Source organism: Capricornis sumatraensis, chromosome 21, assembly GCF_032405125.1.
Source record: "Capricornis sumatraensis isolate serow.1 chromosome 21, serow.2, whole genome shotgun sequence".
Classification (NCBI taxonomy): Eukaryota; Metazoa; Chordata; class Mammalia; order Artiodactyla; family Bovidae; genus Capricornis; species Capricornis sumatraensis.
In genome coordinates this window covers 41,702,799-41,720,777 of record NC_091089.1, presented here as the reverse complement: position 1 = coordinate 41,720,777, position 17,979 = coordinate 41,702,799, and the positions used below count along the sequence as shown (strand labels likewise).

General features: G+C 41.5%; 1 protein-coding gene across 1 annotated transcript in view; it reads left to right on the top strand.

Annotated features, from left to right (window-relative positions):
- EPB41L3 (erythrocyte membrane protein band 4.1 like 3) overlaps positions 1–17,979 on the top strand; it is a 91,736-nt gene that overhangs the window by 29,650 nt on the left and 44,107 nt on the right. Inside the window, exons 3-7 of the mRNA XM_068993849.1 lie at positions 4,647–4,751; positions 6,238–6,280; positions 13,091–13,166; positions 15,309–15,527; positions 16,121–16,208. Coding sequence (XP_068849950.1) covers positions 4,647–4,751; positions 6,238–6,280; positions 13,091–13,166; positions 15,309–15,527; positions 16,121–16,208 — 531 coding nt within the window. The remainder of the gene's footprint in view (positions 1–4,646; positions 4,752–6,237; positions 6,281–13,090; positions 13,167–15,308; positions 15,528–16,120; positions 16,209–17,979) is intronic.

Genomic DNA, 17,979 nt, shown 5'->3' with positions numbered 1-17,979 from the left:
GTAGTTTAATCACTAAGTCGTGTTCAACTCTTTTGCAACCCCATGGAATGTAGCCCACCAGGCTCCTCTGTCCATGGGCTTTCTCAAGCAAGAATGCTGGAGTGAGTTGCCGTTTCCTTCTCCAGGGAATCTTCCCAACCCAGGGACTGAACCTGTGTCTCCTGCATTGGCGGGGAGATTCTTTACCCACTGGGCCATCTGGGAAGCCCATTGGTTTGTAACTGCAAAACAAACTCAGCATTTTGTGATGTTCATGTGTTAATAGTGAAGGGTTACATGAACTGTGAATGCATTTGAGTCAGAGACATGACTTATCAACTCTCAGGAAACAGCAAATGAGATTTAAAAGTGTTGTGTCTCCAGTTAAGTAAATTATCCATTGATTTTAGAATAACTCTGTCCAAAAAAACTTTTTTTTAATCTACTGAATTCTTGACTCATTATGGCAATATATAAACACACCCCATGAAAATTAGGTGCCTAGATTTGATCACTTCATGAACATCCTTTCTCTGGGAACCAAATATTTAACATAAATTCTCTAAAAGTTCCGGGTGACTGTTGAGCTTTAGTCATATTTTAGATATTGTTACCCAAAGATGCACATGGTGTCAAACATGGAGAAATAATTGACTTGAAAAACTTGAATAATATGCTAGAAAAAAAATCATCTGCGTAAAAAGAATCAGTTTAGGGGAGGTGAGAGTGATTACAGAGGGGATCCTGTGTGGGGCTGGAAAATAATCCTGTTTTGTGTCCTGTCTCGACTCCAGCCGTTGCCAGGGTCTTTCCCTTTATGTGTGCAGAAGCCATGTCTGGGCTCTGAGGCAGTGAGCTGTGATCATAGTGATGTTGGCCATGAGCACAGGGGCCCCATAGCCTCGAGTCTGTGATCACCTGGCTCCTTATGGAGTCTTTCATTCTCAATCAAGGATGAGCAGGAGAAGGCCCACATAACATGAGAGGCCTTTCTGGTGTCATCCAACTGGCTGGCGGCTATGGTGAGATTTAGTAGATAGGAATTTCATTGTTTACATATAACCATCTGTAATGAAAGTGAACGTCACTCAGTTGTGTCCAACTCTTTGCAACTCCAAGGGCTATATGCAGTCCATGGAATTCTCCAGGCCAGAATACTGGAGTGGATAGCCTTTCCCTTCTCCAGGGGATCTTTCCAACCCAGGGATCAAACCCGGGTGTTCCGCATTGCAGGTGGATTCTTTACCAGCTAAGCCACAAGGGAAGCCCAACCATCTATAGTAAGAGAGATCAAACCAGTCAACCCCAAAAGAAGTCAACCCTGAATATTCACGAAAGGAACTGATGCTGAAGCTCCAATGCTTTGGCCGCCTGATGTGAAGAGTCGATTCATTGGAAAAGACCCTGATGCTGGGAAAGATTGAAAGCAGGAGAAGAAATTGACAGAGGACAAGATGGATGGATGGCATCACCAACTCAATGCACGTGAGTTTGTGCAAACTCTGGGAGATGGTAAAGGACAGGGAAGCCTGGCATGCTACAGTCCATGGGGTTGCAAAGAGTCAGACTTGACTTAGCAACTGAACAACAATGACATTATAGTAGATTCTAAACAAACCATCTTGGTTCTTAGAGCCAAAACAGAGAGAAACAAATTACCCCAAACCCCTCAGGGTTAAGAATGGACCACTATGTTATTGTCTTAAAAACTGTTTATTAGTGAAAGAAAAAGAAAGTTATTTTGCCCTGAAGCTGGTTATTTCTATGTGGAAAAAAAAAAAAGAAAGGACAAACTAATATGAATATAGAAATTTGTGGAAAAGGAAGCCTGAAAAGAATTTTGTGTGTGATTAAATTTAATTGTGCACGGGGATGATCCAGAGAGATGATATGGGGTGGGAGGTGGGAGGGGGGTTCAGGATTGGGAACTCATGTACACCCGTGGCAGATTCATGTCAATGTATGGCAAAACCAATACAGTATTGTAAAGTAAAATAAAGTAAAAATTAAAATTAAAAAAATAATAAATAAAATAAATTTAATTGAATGAATGAATTTTAATACTGTATTAAAGGTGTAAAATAGTGGAAAACTAAAAAGTATATGTATGTGTGTGTGTGTATAGAAATATATAGTGTTCAAATATGTTTAAGAAAAATAGTCTATTCAATAGAAAGCTGTGGGTCACTGTTGTTCCGTTGCTAAGTCAGGTGACCCCATTTTTTCACCCCATGAATTGCAGCACGCCAGTCTTCCTTGTCCTTCACTATCTCCTAGAGTTTGATCAAATTCATGTCCATTGAGTCAGTGATGCCATTGAGCTATCTCATCCTCTATCACCCCTTCCCCTTTTGCCCTCAATCTTTCCCAGCATCAGGGTTGTTTCCAATGAATGAGCTGTTTGCATTAGGTGGCCAAAGTATTGGAGCTTCAGCTTCAGTCCTTCCAGTGAATATTTAAGGTTGATTTCCTTGCTCTCCAAGGGATTCTCAAGAGTCTTTTCCAGCAGCACAGTTTGAAAGCATCAATTCTTCGGTGCTCAGCCTTCTTTTTGGTCCAACTCTCACATGGGTCATTAATAGAAATCAAATGGTGAGGAGCCAGAAAAGTAAGAACCAGCTAGCACAGTGGTCTCTGCCTGAGCTAGCCTTTCCACCTGTTAAACAAAAGGAAGAAGACAGATCATTAAAATGATGTCCAAGGCTGCCTGCAGCATGATGAGAATAATTCCTCCATCGAGGGCCTGGCCGAGGTCCGCTGGGTCAAAGAAAGTAGAAGTTTCTGTAGAGGAAGGTTTATTTATTTATTTGTGTTTGTTTTGTTTTTGCTCATTGAGAAAGTACGTGGCCAGACACTGGTGTTTATTTGTGTGTGTGTGTGTTGTGTATATTGTGTATTGCTTAAAGCAGTTAGGCAATAAACATAATTGGTATCTAAAAAAAGAGCAGGTTTTTTTTAAATTGTTTATTTATTTTGGCTACACTAGATCTTAGTTTTAACATATGGGATCTAGTTCCCTGACCAGGGATTGAACCCAGGTCCTCTGCAGTTGGGAGTGGGGGTTCTTGGCCACTGGACCATCAGGAAACTCTCAGAGCAGGATATTTTAATGTTGTGTGTGTGGTGAGTTGCTTCTATCCTGTCTGACTCTTTGCAACCCTGTGGACTGTAGCCCGCCAGGCTCCTCTGTCCATGGGTTCTCCTAGCAAGAATACTGGAGTGGGTTGCCATGCCCTCTCCAGGGGAATCTTCCTGACCCAGGGATCAAACCTGCATCTCTTATGTCTTCTGCACTGGCAGGCTGGTTCTTTACCACTAGCACCATTTTAGTACTAAGGATGTTTATCAGCTCCACAAGGAGCCGTGTTTGTTCCCCTACAACAAAAAGGTAAACTGAGTCCACATTACATATTCTGCCACTTGTCAGTCACTGAGGCTGATAACAGCTGATGTTTGTGGGATGCTCGATGTGTGTAATCATTGGACCAAGTTTGAATGCTTTTGTTCTGGGAGATAGTGAAGGACAGGGGAGCCTGGCATGCTACAGTCCCTGGGGTTGCAAAGAGTCAGACATGACCGAGTGAATGAACAATGCTGCAAAGAAGCAGATGGCATCAAACCCATTTTACAGATGGAGAGAGGTCTGCACAGATGGAGGGGACATAAGGAAGATTCAGAATTAGGTTTATCTGTTAAAGCCACTGACATAGGCAGCAGCGAGACTGCCTCTCTCATCTAAGTCCTCTGAGCCTCTCTGTTCTTATCTCTTAAATTAGAGATCTTACCAATGGAAGCATCAGAAGAACCATTTTGGTTTTTTTTTGTGTGTGAAAACTTTATAATTTACTAAGAATTTTTCAGAAGTAATATGCCATTATTTACAAATATAAGATTTAAACTAGCAGGCGGCCTTTTGTTGTCATGCCATTTATTCATATCCGTTGAGTGTTAAGCAGTTTTGCTAACATGTAATTTATTTTCATACATTATTAAACTTTATTCAAATACAACATTGATTATTTAGCTAGCTATAAACCAGGCTTCACTTTTCTATCCTAAATTTATCTTTTCTCCTAAATAGTCATGCTTGAGGGGGCTGAGTAATTTGCAATATATTTGCGGTTGCACAGTAATACATACCACTTACAGATCTTCTGAATACTTTCTCTTTTGGCATGCCCATTGTTTATCAGTTTTCTTATTTTTCTCTTACTGTATTAAATCTTAAAGACAAATATGCTTAATGTACGAGATGTGAAATGTTGCTACTATGCAAACAAAAAGTAGTTTAGCTTAATTGCTGATGGTTAATCCATCTCAGATTCCACGGCCAAGTTGAAAGAGCTTTGAAGTCTTACATGAAAACATAATACATACTGTGTATCACCATAAATTAAGCTGATGGATTTTTTTCCCCAGATGATTGCCTATTTTCCAGGCAAGAAAACTGGAGTGGGTTGCCATTTACTACTCCAGGTGATCTTCCCAACCCAGGAATCGAACCCACATCTCTTGCATCTCCTGCAATGGCACCCCACTGAATTGATCACACCCACTCATCATTTACTGAACAGTTACAGCAAGCAACATTTTAAAGTGTACCCGTTTTAATGGTAGCAATTGAAGAACTTTTTTGGTAACTTGTTTTTCTGTTTTGTTCTTCATAGAAACGCTCCAGAGGCCAAGTGCTGTTTGATAAAGTCTGTGAACATCTGAATTTGCTAGAAAAAGACTATTTTGGGCTTACATATCGAGATGCTGAAAACCAGAAGGTGAGTGGTTCAAAGCAATAGAGAATCTTCTGGCTTCAGCTGCCCTTCACTGCAAGAAAGGGAACTGAAACTGAATCAGTAGATCATCTTCTCCACCCGCCCCTCACACCCCTACACCTCACATTTACTGTCTGAGGCCCTAAATGCTGTTTATCACCTTATTTCTTCATGAAGGAAATTATCAACAACTTCCTTCAGTCTTGAGTCTTTTGGAAACAGGAAGTCAGTGTTTCTGCTCTTCATGCTTGAGTTCTTTATGCTTCCAGAAAAGCATTTTATATAGTGCTTTGGGGAGGGTATGATAATATTTCAGTGGATTTGAGCCGCTGAGAATCAAATACATTGATACACAGAAAGCATGTTCACTGGATGCTGTCTTATTGTTAATTCATCTTATTATGCTTTCATATTCTGGCTGCATCACAATATGAGATGGGTCTTGTCTTAGGTATCCAGTCTACCTCTATAGACTCTCACAGCGGATGCAGCCTCTTTAGGCCTTTTCCTCATTTATCCTCTCAACCACCTGAAAAATGAGGAAGAAGAAATTGTCTCCTTAATGCTGGAAACCGAGCCACCACAATCGTGTTCATAAATGTTACTTGTTTGATTGTCATTCTGTGAATCATACTTAATCTTGACTGGATTCACTGGATGATGTCTTAACTTCATCATTAAATGCCTGAGTGTTCTGATGAAGAAAATCATAAAGTCTCAAACAAGTGTTTGTTTGTTAGGAATGCATTTAAGAAGGTGCTTTAAAATCTATAATCACAGAAGTCACTACATGGGAAGCTGACCAGCTCGGACATCAGTGGGGTCACGTTACACGTAGCCAACTCTATGTGTTCTCAGATTCTGTATCTGCAGATTCAACCAACAGAAGATCAAAAATATTTTTTTAGAAAATTCCAGAATGTTCCAAAAACAGAATTTTAATTTGCTGGTGTACCAGCAGCTCTTTCTATTGCATTCCCATTGTATTAGGTGTTAAAAATAATCTAGAGATGACTTCAAGTATGTGAGGGGATTGCATAGGTCGTATACAGATACTGTGCTGTTTCATATCAGGGACTTGAGCATCCCCAGATTTCAGTGTCATCTGGGGTCCTGGGACCAATCCTCTGCAGTGACTGGGGGATGGCTGTATCTTCAGTTTTTTCTCCTCATTTGTTTGAACATAGGATCCACCATCTTTTCTACTCTTGTTTCTATGCTAGCTTGAATCCCTAAAGGCACTTGTAAAAGAAATTTGTCCAGCCTAAATCCTGCACATACACACATCTTCTCAAGAGACAAGAGCCTGGGCCCTCTCGGGACGAGTGAAGGCAGCTGGACATATTAGGGGCAGGACCCAGCTGGGGCCCCTTCCAACAGCCATTCCCTGCTCCCTCCCAAATGCACTTAGCACATGTCTCTACCCACTCAACACGAAATCATTTCTGTTCTTCTCTGATTCATATTCAGACTCTCACTTCTTTTTCAGAACTGGTTGGATCCTGCTAAGGAAATTAAAAAACAGATTCGAAGTAAGTTCTTTTGGGTTATTTTGTGTAGAAATGGGAGGGAGATTTTCAAACCGTGGGCTTATCTAAATTAGTACCTCATACCCACGTGGCTGGTGTGGATACAGTATTTTGAAAGACAGATTGAGATCTCAAGTTTTATTTTTGGCAGATTTGTCTGGCTCAGATACCCATCACCCTTTATGAATTATTACAACCTGAGAATAAAATGACATGACTTTTTGACCTAGTCCCTTGCCTGTACACAGATGTGAGATATGATTTAATCAAGTGGTGCCCCCATTGACAATCATTTTAAAGTTCCAAACTTAATTATTAATGTTATATTATGCCTAACCAAAGTATGAAAGGCAAGCAGTCAAGCTAGAAGTAACAGTCATTTAATAACAAGTCAGATTGAATTTTACTATCTGACGATAGCTTCTTTCCTTAGCCCCTAAAGGCAAATTAAGAAATGCACATTTCACATTTCCTAATGGACAAAACAACTACAGGAGCAACACAGAAAGTTTAAAACAGGTAACTAATAAGTATTAGACAGGGTGCTAAATCTTAGTAGTAATTAAATGCTAATTAAAATGAGACATTTTTTCACCTATTCAGTGAAAATGGCACTGTAGCGTAGGGAGTTGAGAATGAGGAATTTTTTTATTTTAACCCTTTTCTATAGCTGTTGCTTTTTGCTATGGATAAACGGTAAAAGATAGATATTCTTTATACTTTCAAATAACTAGTTAATTTTTTCAAGCAGTTCATTTTTATCAATAAAACCTAGTTTAATTTTCCAGAGCGAAGATTTTAAAATTTTAATAATTCCCTGCACTGGCAATTTTGTACTTAATTGGGAGAAATATAACCCTTTAAGAAGATACTTCTTGTCAATATTTATTAGAATTTAAAAGGTGCTTATTCTTTGACCCCTAATTTTACTTGTAGAAGTGTTATCAGTGTATGCGTTAGACAGGAGTATGTGCATATGTACATGTAGGAAAGTTCATTGTAATACCATTGGCATAGCAGAAAACTGTTTCAACTTAAATATCCATGTATAAGGAAATGATTAAATCGATAATGAAATAGCCATACCTTGAAATACTAGGTAGCTATTAAATAGAATGAGATAGAATATAGTTTTAGCTCTCATTAGTGAGACCTTAAAGAAATAAATCATATTTGTTTAAACAGAATTATGCATAGGGACTTCCCTGGCAGTCCAGTAGCTAAGATGCCACGCTTCCGCTGCAGGGGGTGAGGAGGGTTCAGGGAACTAAGACTCCAACGTGCGGTGCAGTACGGTGCAGCAAGACAGAGTTATGCATGTATATAGGTATGTGGATATTTGGGAAGAGCATGAATGTTATTAATAGTAAATACCCCCCAGAAATGTCCCTGCAGGGTAAGGGGTTGAGAACAACTAATTTTTTCTTTAACCCTTTTCTGTAGCTGTTGCTTTTTACTATGGATAAATGGTAAAAGGTAGATATACTTTATAATTTCAAATAACTAGTTAATTTTTTCAAGCAGTTCATTTTTTTTTTTGTCCATAAAATCTAGTTTAATTTTCCAGAGCAACTGATTCTATTTGGAGACAAAATTTAAGACCAGTTTATTAATAAGAACATCATTCCCATCGAAGTTTTCAACAGTTTACTATTAAAAGAGAAACACATCTTTCTAGTGCCTTTGAATGTGTTGAGACCTCCAAATACCCTACATGCAAAGAAAAAGTAATTAGTAGTAAGCAGTTTGAAATGGTTTAATGCTAGGTAATATCTCAAAATAGTGAATTTTTCCTTAGGTAGTAGAGAGGCTGGAATTATTTGTACAATGAAAACATCTTTACCACATTTTTGAGAGGAATTTGGTGTCATCGCTAACAAGAAACTTGATAATGAAGTAGTTTGATGGAAATAAATTGGTATTGAAACCGGGGAAAGCTACAGGTGTGATAAGTAGGTAAAAACACACCTTTATCCAGAGAGGTCCAGTAAAAACTTTAAGATGATGAATATGTTCTGAGAACCTTTTTATGGAGTTATTAAAAGCAGATGTGCTGAAATATATTTTAGCATTTTGTGTGCTTTATTTAAGTTCTTTATAGTCACCTAATTAATAAATTACTATTTCATACTTGGGTGATTTATAGTCACAAAGCACTTTGAAAATGTATTAAATGTTCAAGGATAAATCATAGTACTGTTGCAGGAAAGGCTGTATGTATCAACAGGTAGTATTTTGCTGTTAATGGAATTCTTTTCTTTTTTTTTCCCTCTCTTTATTTCCCATTTATCCCTTCTCCTACCTTTCTTTCTAAGAGACAAGCTAAAGGGACAATCAGACATGAGATTTAAAGGAATTTTCCTCATGTAGATTAGACAGTGTTTGTGACAGCAACATGAAACCAAGAGATAATCATGCAGACAGAGGAGGCACAGAAAATTGGGATTTTGGGGAAATGGAATTTGGTGTTTTTATCTATATTTCTCATTGTTTCCTGTGTACTAAATACCTTCTTTCCAGCAAAGTTACATTCTGTTAGTATCAAGGCAGGAAAGTATTATCAGACCTCATGTAATTATTGTACAATCACCTTCTCTTCTAAACACACATAATAAAAGGATATTTCCATTATTTTTATGTTGTTAGGCCCACAGTAGTTCTCTAGCATGAGATTTTTAAGATAATGGCAATCTAGCTGATATAGATTTTAAATCACAAATTTATGAGAAATAAAAAGTTCTGAGCCTGTAGAGTTTGTGCTTATAAAAAAATTCTTATTCCAGTCATCTTTTACGCCTAACAGATCTAAAATTTCTGAATCTACTATCTTAGGATATAGTGTATTTACAATATAGTGATTTCATGATATAGAATGTATGATAGTCATTTATGCTATAAACGTAGTATATTTAGACATTTTAAGATTTGGCAGGCATGGACGACTAAAGTTAGAATTTTTGCATAATAATGAATTCTCTTTAGTTTCACAGTTTTCTAATTATCATAAATTTGTAATTTAAAAGCCTATATCAGTGTTATAGAATGTCATTTTTATGCATTGAGACTCCTCCAATTCCAAAGTTTCTAACCAGAGTCATCATCTGAGCAGATTCAGGCTCACAGGCCTATTTATGGCATAACCATAGCTTCTCAGTGATTTGTTCCTACCAAACTCTCTATGGGGATATGTATTTCAGTTTAAATCTGCCTTGCATATTAATTTCAAATTTTATGCCTCATTTCACTGGATTTTTTCCCCTTGATTATGGTATAGGTTATATTTTCTTTAAGCTTTCCCACTTTTCAAAATAATGTCCTATGAGACCTCATTGTCATTTGAGTTATAGTCTTCAGTTCAGTTCAGTTGCTTAGTCATGTCCAACTCTTTGAGAACCTACGGACTGCAGCATGCCAGGCTTCACTGTCCATCACCAACTCCCAGAGCTTGTTCAAACTCATGTCCATCGAGTCAGGGATGCCATCCAACCATCTCATCCTCTGTTGCCCCCTTCTCCTCCTGCCTTCAATCTTTTCCAGCATCAGGGTCTTTTCCAATGAGTCAGTTCTTCACATCAGGTGGCCAAATACTGGAGCTTCAGCTTCAGCATCAGTCCTTCCAATGAATTCCTTAGGATTAGTGATTTTCAAAGTGTGGTCCCCAAGACCAACTGTATGAGAACCATAAGGGCGTTTATTGAAACCATAAGTTCCTTGGCTGTGTTGCAGATCTCCAGAATAAAAACCTCTGAGTGTGGAACTTGTTGTTCTTCAGTCACTAAGTTGCGTCTGTCTCTTTGTGACCCCATGGACTGCAGCATGCCAGGCTCCTCTGTCCTTTACCATCTCCCAAAGTTTGCCCAAATTCATGTCCGTTGAGTCAGTGATGCTATCTAACCATCTCTTCCCCTGCCGCCCCCTTCTCCTGCTGCCCTCAATCTTTCCCAGCGTCTGCGTCTTTTCCAGTGAGTCAGCTCTTTGCATAAGGTGGCCAGAGTATTGGAACTTCAATTTCAGCATCAGTCCTTCTAGTGAATATTCAGGGTTGATTTCCTTTAGGATGGACTGGTTTGATCTCCTTGTGGAGATCAGAGCTATGGAGTGGAGTAGAGTGGAGCCTAGGGATTGGCATTTTTACCAAGCTCCTCAGGCCCACAGTCCTTTGAAACTCACTTTCCTGTAATGAGGATTTTTGCATTGAGATATCTTGCTTCTATTTTTATTACCTCTTAGTTTCCAACTTACAGTGTTTACCCTGAATTTATTATGAGTTTGTTTAATTACATTGCTAAATGATTCATTGGATTCACTTTGAAGTGGATGAAAATTATAAAAGAGCAATAAATCCATTTCCCGTAACTAATCCATTAGCTTTCATTGTAAACTTCACTGTTGGCAAGTCTTCTGTTTTAGCAGGAGGTGAACAGGGATCAATAGGAGAGTAAAATCAAACCAGATTATTTTTAGAATAACAGGAGGACTTTTTCGAGAACAGGGGGAAAAGTAATCACTAAGAATATATTTGATTGACAGATATGTTATGACTTGTAACTCTTAGAGCCGGTGTTTTGGGAATATTTTCTGGGTGGTTTAGAAATGACATGAAACACCCAGTAATACCTGGTCCCATACTAAGTCCTTTGTAAGTCAACTGAAGAGGGATCCTTGCCAGGTGGAAGTCTAAATGTAATACGAGTGATAACGTCAAGAACAAACCAGAATTAATAAGTGGACCATGCCGTCGGTGACAGAAACACAGGTAACCTGTACAGCCTGACATGTGCTACTCAAGCACAAGAACAGTGCAAAAGCTAGAGCTGGCACGCACTTTTCATGCTGGCACTTTTCTTGTGAATATTTGGGAAGAACTCTGGGAGAGAACGGAGAAAGCAATGGCACCCCACTCCAGTACTCTTGCCTGGGAAATCCCATGGGCAGAGGAGCCTGGTAGGCTGCAGTCCATGGGGTCGCGAAGAGTCTGACATGACTGAGCAACTTCACTTTCTCTTTTCACTTTCACGCCCTGGAGAAGGAAATGGCAACCCACTCCAGTGTCCTTGCCTGGAGAATCCCAGGGACGGGGAGCCTGGTGGGCTGCCGTCTATGGGGTCGCGCAGAGTCAGACACGACTGAAGCGACTTAGCAGCAGCAGCAGCAGCAGCTGGGAGAGAATGGAGTTTCCAGGAGTCATGGAATGAGGCGGCAAGGTGGGGTGTGTTAGAAGTCTAGGAAAGAGCTTCTCTGGTGGCTCAGTGGTAAAGAATCTGCCTGCCAATGCAGGGGTCATGGCTTCAATCCCTGGCCCGGGAAGATCCCACATGCTGAGGAACAACTAAGCCCCTGCGCCACCCCTGCTGAGCCCGTGCACCCCAGCTGGAGAGTAGCTCCAGCTCAGCACAACTGGAGAAGGCCCATGTGCAGCAGCAAAGACCCAGAGCAGTCACAAGAAAGAAAGTCTAGGAAAGTGTTTGAAGCATAAGGGTGGGACTGCAAGGACACGAATCACAGAGCAAAAGGAAGAGCGAGGCTCAGAGGAAACGCCTCCAGCACCAAAGCTGGGAGACCCAGAGGCTCTTCTCTGCAGCCATTAGGAACCAGCAGGCCCTTACAGTGTGCTTACTGGGTGGAGAGAACAAATGAAAACAGTTCCCAGGCAGGAGCACCCAGGCCTCGGTAATGTGCCACGTTAAAAGGTCAAATGGAAAGAGCAAGATGAAAATATGTGACAGGGTGACCACCGAGAGAGTAAATGTAGAAAAGAAGAAAAAAAAATGTGATTTTTTTCCCACATTTAAGGTAATAAACCCAGTTACGTGTATCTAAGTAGTGAAAGTGTTAAGTCGCTCAGTTGTGTCTGACTCCCTAAGACCCCATGGACTGTGAACCGCCAGGCTCCTCTGTCCGTGGAATTCTCCAGGCAAGAATCCTGGAGTTGGTAGCCATGCCTTTCTCCAGGGGATTTTCCTGACCCAGGGATCGAACCTGGGTCTCCACATCGCAGGTGGATTCTTTACTTTCTGAGCCAGAGCTCAGGGAGGCTTGTGATGTCTCACATAAGTGTGTAGACCGGCCCGAGAGCAGGTACCAGTGAGCTGATGTCTGGTTGACCTGCTTCCCTCCCTGGAGAGGCCAGAGGAGATCCTAGAGGAAGAGGAATGGCAGCGTGCAGTGAGGACCCATCCTGATCAGGGGATGATGAGGAGGGGTGGGTTTGGGAATGCACAGAAAATACCCTCAGTGTCACTTTAATCAGAAATTTCCCCGAGGAAGAAGAGAGCTTTCCAAATGACCCATAGGGCAAATCATCCCTTAATATGGGGACAGCAGACCTTCCTTGTAAAATAAAAATGTTTTGAATAGTTCCTTGACATGTATTATTGAGGATCTGACCTGTAGAAACAAAGCAGGCAAGACAAGGGAAACGGGGTTATCTCTGCAGTGTTGGTATGTGAGCTCCCCAGAACTTCAGAGGGTAGATCCGGTCAGCTCCAGACTTGTCCAATTGAGGCCTTTCCGTACCATTTACTATTTTTCCCTCTTCCCAAAGCTTACCTTCGTCCCTGAGAAAGGGAGCAAGTTTAGTCAATTTCCTTGCTGGTTAGAAGCTCCAGTAAAGGATTTACTGGGGGAGAAGACTAGAGACTGAATGAAGTTCCGCGTTACCTGCAACAGAACAGAAAAGTCACCATTTTCCAGGGATGACTCAGAGTTGCCAGCGAGTTAGTGCTTAGAGTTAGGACAGCTCTAGCTATCAGTTAGTATAAGTACAAAGGGATTATCTGCAATTTAGTTATAAATTTTTTCTCCTCTCCATAGGTGGTGCTTGGCACTTTTCGTTTAATGTGAAATTTTACCCACCAGACCCTGCCCAGCTCTCTGAGGATATCACCAGGTATTTGAAAGTTGGTTGTGAAAAAGGCAGTCATGTTGGGGGCTGTGCTTCTCTTAAATTCTGGGGAAGGAAGCAGGCTTACACCTGGTGAGCCTCTTAGTCGTCCGCGCCCAAAGGGCAAACAGAAGACAGCTGAATGCGAGCAAACATCTGATAAGAAGATTTGCCGAATGGTATCTGTTCACAGTTGAATCTTTGGTGTTAAGCTGATACTTCTTCTGCCTGACCCTGGTGGGAAAACACACGGAATTGAGATGCTGTCATCCTCCCACTACAGTCAAATTGGATGGGATTCAGCCTGAAATAATATGGCAACTCCTGGTGCTCCTGCTTTAAAACTGGGAAATGTGTCTTCAGATGCGTATGCCTTTGTATATAACCAGTCTGATACGTTGGTGGGTGTTTCGTGTATTTGTGTATGTGTACACACAGGCATGCAAACACACACAAATGCACATAAACACACGCACATTTAAGAGTTTACCTTCCATGCCTTCTGTATACGAGGAAAATGATTCATTTGTTTTGGGCAAAGAACGTTAAGAAAGGAATATCGGTCTGGCCCGGTGGCTGAGCTTTGAGTGTCAGGAAGAATCTCTGTATGAAGTGATCCTGGGTTTGCTGCATGTCTTTTTAGGCCTCTTCAAGTGCTTTCTGCTTTGAAATCCCAGGTCTGCTCACTGTGTTTTATAGTAAGTTTATAAGCAGTCAGAGTGATACTGCACAGTGTGGCTATACATCCTTCTTGGCAAGCTTTTCAGGAAAGAGAAATTACTCAAAAAGTTTCAGTCACTTGCTATGATGAAAAATAATTCCAGTAGATGTGTCGGAGAAGAGGGGAAACTAGTTCCAGAAGATTTCTTTTATATTTACATTAGATCAAAGAACAATTTATAATTTCTTACTTATATATACTTTCTAGTAATGTTGAGGGACCATTTAATTGTGGCTAGTTTGTGGTTGGACAGCCTGTATATACTTGGATATGGAATCTAGTGCAGGATTCCTTTCTACTTACATCATGTTTGTTGTTGTTCAGTTGCTAAGTCCTGTTCAACTCTTTGTGACCCCACAGACGGCAGCACGCCAGGCTCCTCTGTCCTCTATGCTCTCCTGGAGTTTGCTTAAATTCATGTCCATTGAGTCGGTGATGCTAACTGACTAGAACCTCTGAAATTTGTAGAAATTTTTGTATCTAGATCACACAGCATTTATATCATCAGCTTTTAAAGCCATATTGAGAGAGGACCTTAAGACTTAATCATAGCCCTCAGCTTCAGCAATTTGTTTCTAATGTGAAAAGTGCAAGGTATATTTTTTATCATTTATACTCATATGCTGGGCCGTGAAGAGTATCATTAAAATTCATCAATGTTCCCATTTACCGTGGAGTCTTCTGCAATTAGTGTTATATCTGTAACTCTTAGAAGCAAAATAACAGAAGATAAAAATCAACTATTAATGGAGATATTTAATATTGGCAAAATTATACAGAAGGTGTTTGGGTTTCCCCCAATTTAAAATTGTTTACTTTTAGTGATGAGATTTTAAGTATAAATTCTTCAAAGTTAGTCTTCATAACAGTTGAATAAGTTATCTACATTTTTAAAAATGAGACTTTAACACAGGAGAAGGCATCCACTATAAAGAGACCCTCATTTCAGGACGCAGGAGGTGGCAAGCCATGTTTGTGATGGCACAGCCATCCTATGCCTTGGTCCTGTGGCAGGACCTTTCATCTAGATAGCAAAATGAGTCTTCCTTTAGGCTTTGGGGTCTCATCATTATATTTAAGAGCACTGTTTTAATATTAGAATTGCCTTCCCCCTACCCAGAGAGTTTGACCTTCAACATTATCCTAATGTTAGAGGAATAGTCTGTAGGTTTCTGTTACCCTGTGTATCATGAATGCATCTGTGTTTGATGACAAACGTGGAGTTGCCACTAGATGCCCTTAAATGTTACATTTTGTGGCCAAGTATATCTTCCCTTAGTATGGAGAGCCAAATAGAGATGCTGGACAGTGTGTCCCAGCGGGTCGTTCTGTGGGGAGAAGTTGCTTGCTGCCCACTTGGGACTATGCGGGCTCCTCTCCAGTCTCCTGCCTCTGACTTTCTGCCCCCCCGCCCCGGCCCCCGGAAGGTACTACCTCTGCTTGCAGCTACGTGACGACATCGTGTCTGGCAGGCTGCCCTGCTCCTTTGTCACGCTGGCCCTGCTGGGCTCCTACACCGTCCAGTCGGAACTGGGCGACTACGACCCGGACGAGTGTGGCAGCGACTACATCAGCGAGTTCCGCTTCGCCCCAAACCACACGAAAGAACTGGAAGACAAGGTCATCGAGCTGCACAAGAGCCACAGGTGAGCGGCAGGGGCCCCGAGAGCGTCCTGTCTGAGCTGTGCTCGGTGGGTGGGCGTCCCCTGCACCGCCTGCTTCTCCTGGGACCTCCAGGTTAATGCCTTGAGGATGGGACACAGTGGAGTGAGGTTCTGGGTCTGATACATTTTGGGTGGTTGGTGGTTCCACTCCCACTTGGGATGTCCTTGTGCTGTTTCAGCTAAAAATCATTTTTCTGATACTCTCCCCTACACCCTACCTCCCTTAGAGCACAAATCAGTGTCTCTGTGGGAACTTGCATGTGAGCTAAGCGGGAAATATTACAGCCCCACCAGGTTCAAAGGCTTCCCTGGTGGCTCAGACAGTAAAGAATCTGTCTGCAATGAGGGAGACCCAGGTTCGATCCCTGGGTCAGGAAGATCCCCGGGAGAAGGAAATGACAACCCACTCTGGTATTCTTGCCCAGAGAATTCCATGAACAGAGGAGCCTGATGGGCTGCAGTCCATGGGATCACAAAGAGCTGGACATGACTGAGCAACTAACACTATCTTTCACCAGGTTTATTTAAAAAAAAAAAAAACAGTGTTGTAATTAATACTTTTCATTTCTTATCAGAGGAATGACGCCAGCAGAAGCAGAGATGCATTTTTTGGAAAACGCCAAAAAACTCTCCATGTATGGGGTCGATTTACACCATGCCAAGGTATACAGTTTAACACTCCAGACTTTCTGATTTCATGGAAGTGTGTACAAGGCCCAGTTGTCACAAATGTTGTGTGCTAAGTTGCTGCGTATACCCTTGTTCTGGACGTCCACCAGGCAGTCAGTAAATTCTTGTTAAATTTTTAAAACTCTCTATAAAGTTTGGGCTTCCCTGGTGGCTCAAATGGTAAAGAATCTTCCTGCAGTGTGGGTGACCTGGGTTTGATCCCTGGGTTGGGAAGATCCCCTGGAGAAGGGGATGGCAACCCACTCCAGTATTCTTGCCTGGAGAATTCCATGGACAGAGGCTACAGTCTGTGGAATCACAGAGTCGGACACGACTGAGCTACTAACACGTTTACCTTCATAAGGCTTAGATGCTGTGACAAAGAATCAGTACTTTGAAATAAGAGGATTATTTTGGAGTTCAAGTAAAGTTAGCCAGCAGGCTAAGTCGCTGGGTGAGTTGTTGAGGCTGTATCTTGGTTCCAGGGTCTCGGGAAGAGAGAAGTTGGGGTTGGAAGGTAGGCAGGTTAAGGTTGGGGAGAAAGTACTAGCTGCTTTTACTCCCTGTCACACTTTTTCTGGAATCTTTGTGTTGTTCAACAGTGAGAGAGTGAGCATTGGAATGTTAGTCTGTTATCTAACAGCTATGAATAGAAGTGCTGTGGAAGCAGAGGCTTTCCTGAAATCTTGTATCTTCAAAGCACAGAAGATGTGGTAGGCTCTTAGAGATGGATTCTGGTCCTTTAGTAGTGTTGAAGAGATCCATGCTTGAAATCGGGGGGACAGCTGCTTCTGACTTGGACTGATACAATGACATCCTCCTGGGTGGGGGACATGCCTTGACTTCCGGTGCACAGAGTGGTATGGTCTCACGGTCCAGACATTACAAGAACATGCATGTAACAGGCTGCCAGGCAAGCAAGCATCGTATACAGTGAAGCTTGGGGCCAGTAAATGAAGAGGGTTTTGGCAGGCTCTGTTCAGGCAAACATCTCAACAACGCTGGGGACCCCTGGGAGGGAAATACATGATCTGTACTTTCTGTTGACGCTGCATTTGGAAAGCTGGTGGGTTTAGAATGAGTCTGGACAAGATAATAGTGAGGAGCAAATGAGCGCCGTTCTGATTGGGTTTGTCTGTGGATCATTTGTACATCACTCAGGATGAGCAACTTCTGAGGCCCCAAATCCCCAGCACGAGCAGGATCTCTGAGACTCGGCTGGAGCTGCACCGGGGATACTGGTACAGCACAGCCAAGAGCACTGACATGTGTGCGTAATTACAGCAGCAGGTGTAGCTCTGTTTACTTGCCAGTTAATTATTACAGGTTTTCACTTACTTGGCACTCAGACCACATAGCGTTTTGTAGTTTTATGTCAGCTATAAGGTAGGATGAGGAATTTAAAAAGAAAACAAGGACATGCACTAAGATTGTTTTTCTCAGAGTTTTTCCCTGCATGGCCAAAAGATAAAGAAACGAGACAAAAATGAAGGTAGCTTGGAAATTGGAGTGAATCAAAAGCTATTTTTGATACATACGATGACTCACTCACTACCCAGGGAGAATAAATAAATGAAAGATGAGGGCCTCTGTTTAGAAGGGCAGCTCAGGATGTGTCACTGTTCCTATCGGGAAAAATGAAGCCACTTAGCATGGCTGTAACGACTAAATTAAAATAGATAGCTGGTTTTTCATTCGATAATGTGATTTGAAATTAGGCCAATTAAAAAAGAAAGAATTAAGGAAGTGCCAGTGCCGCCTGTGA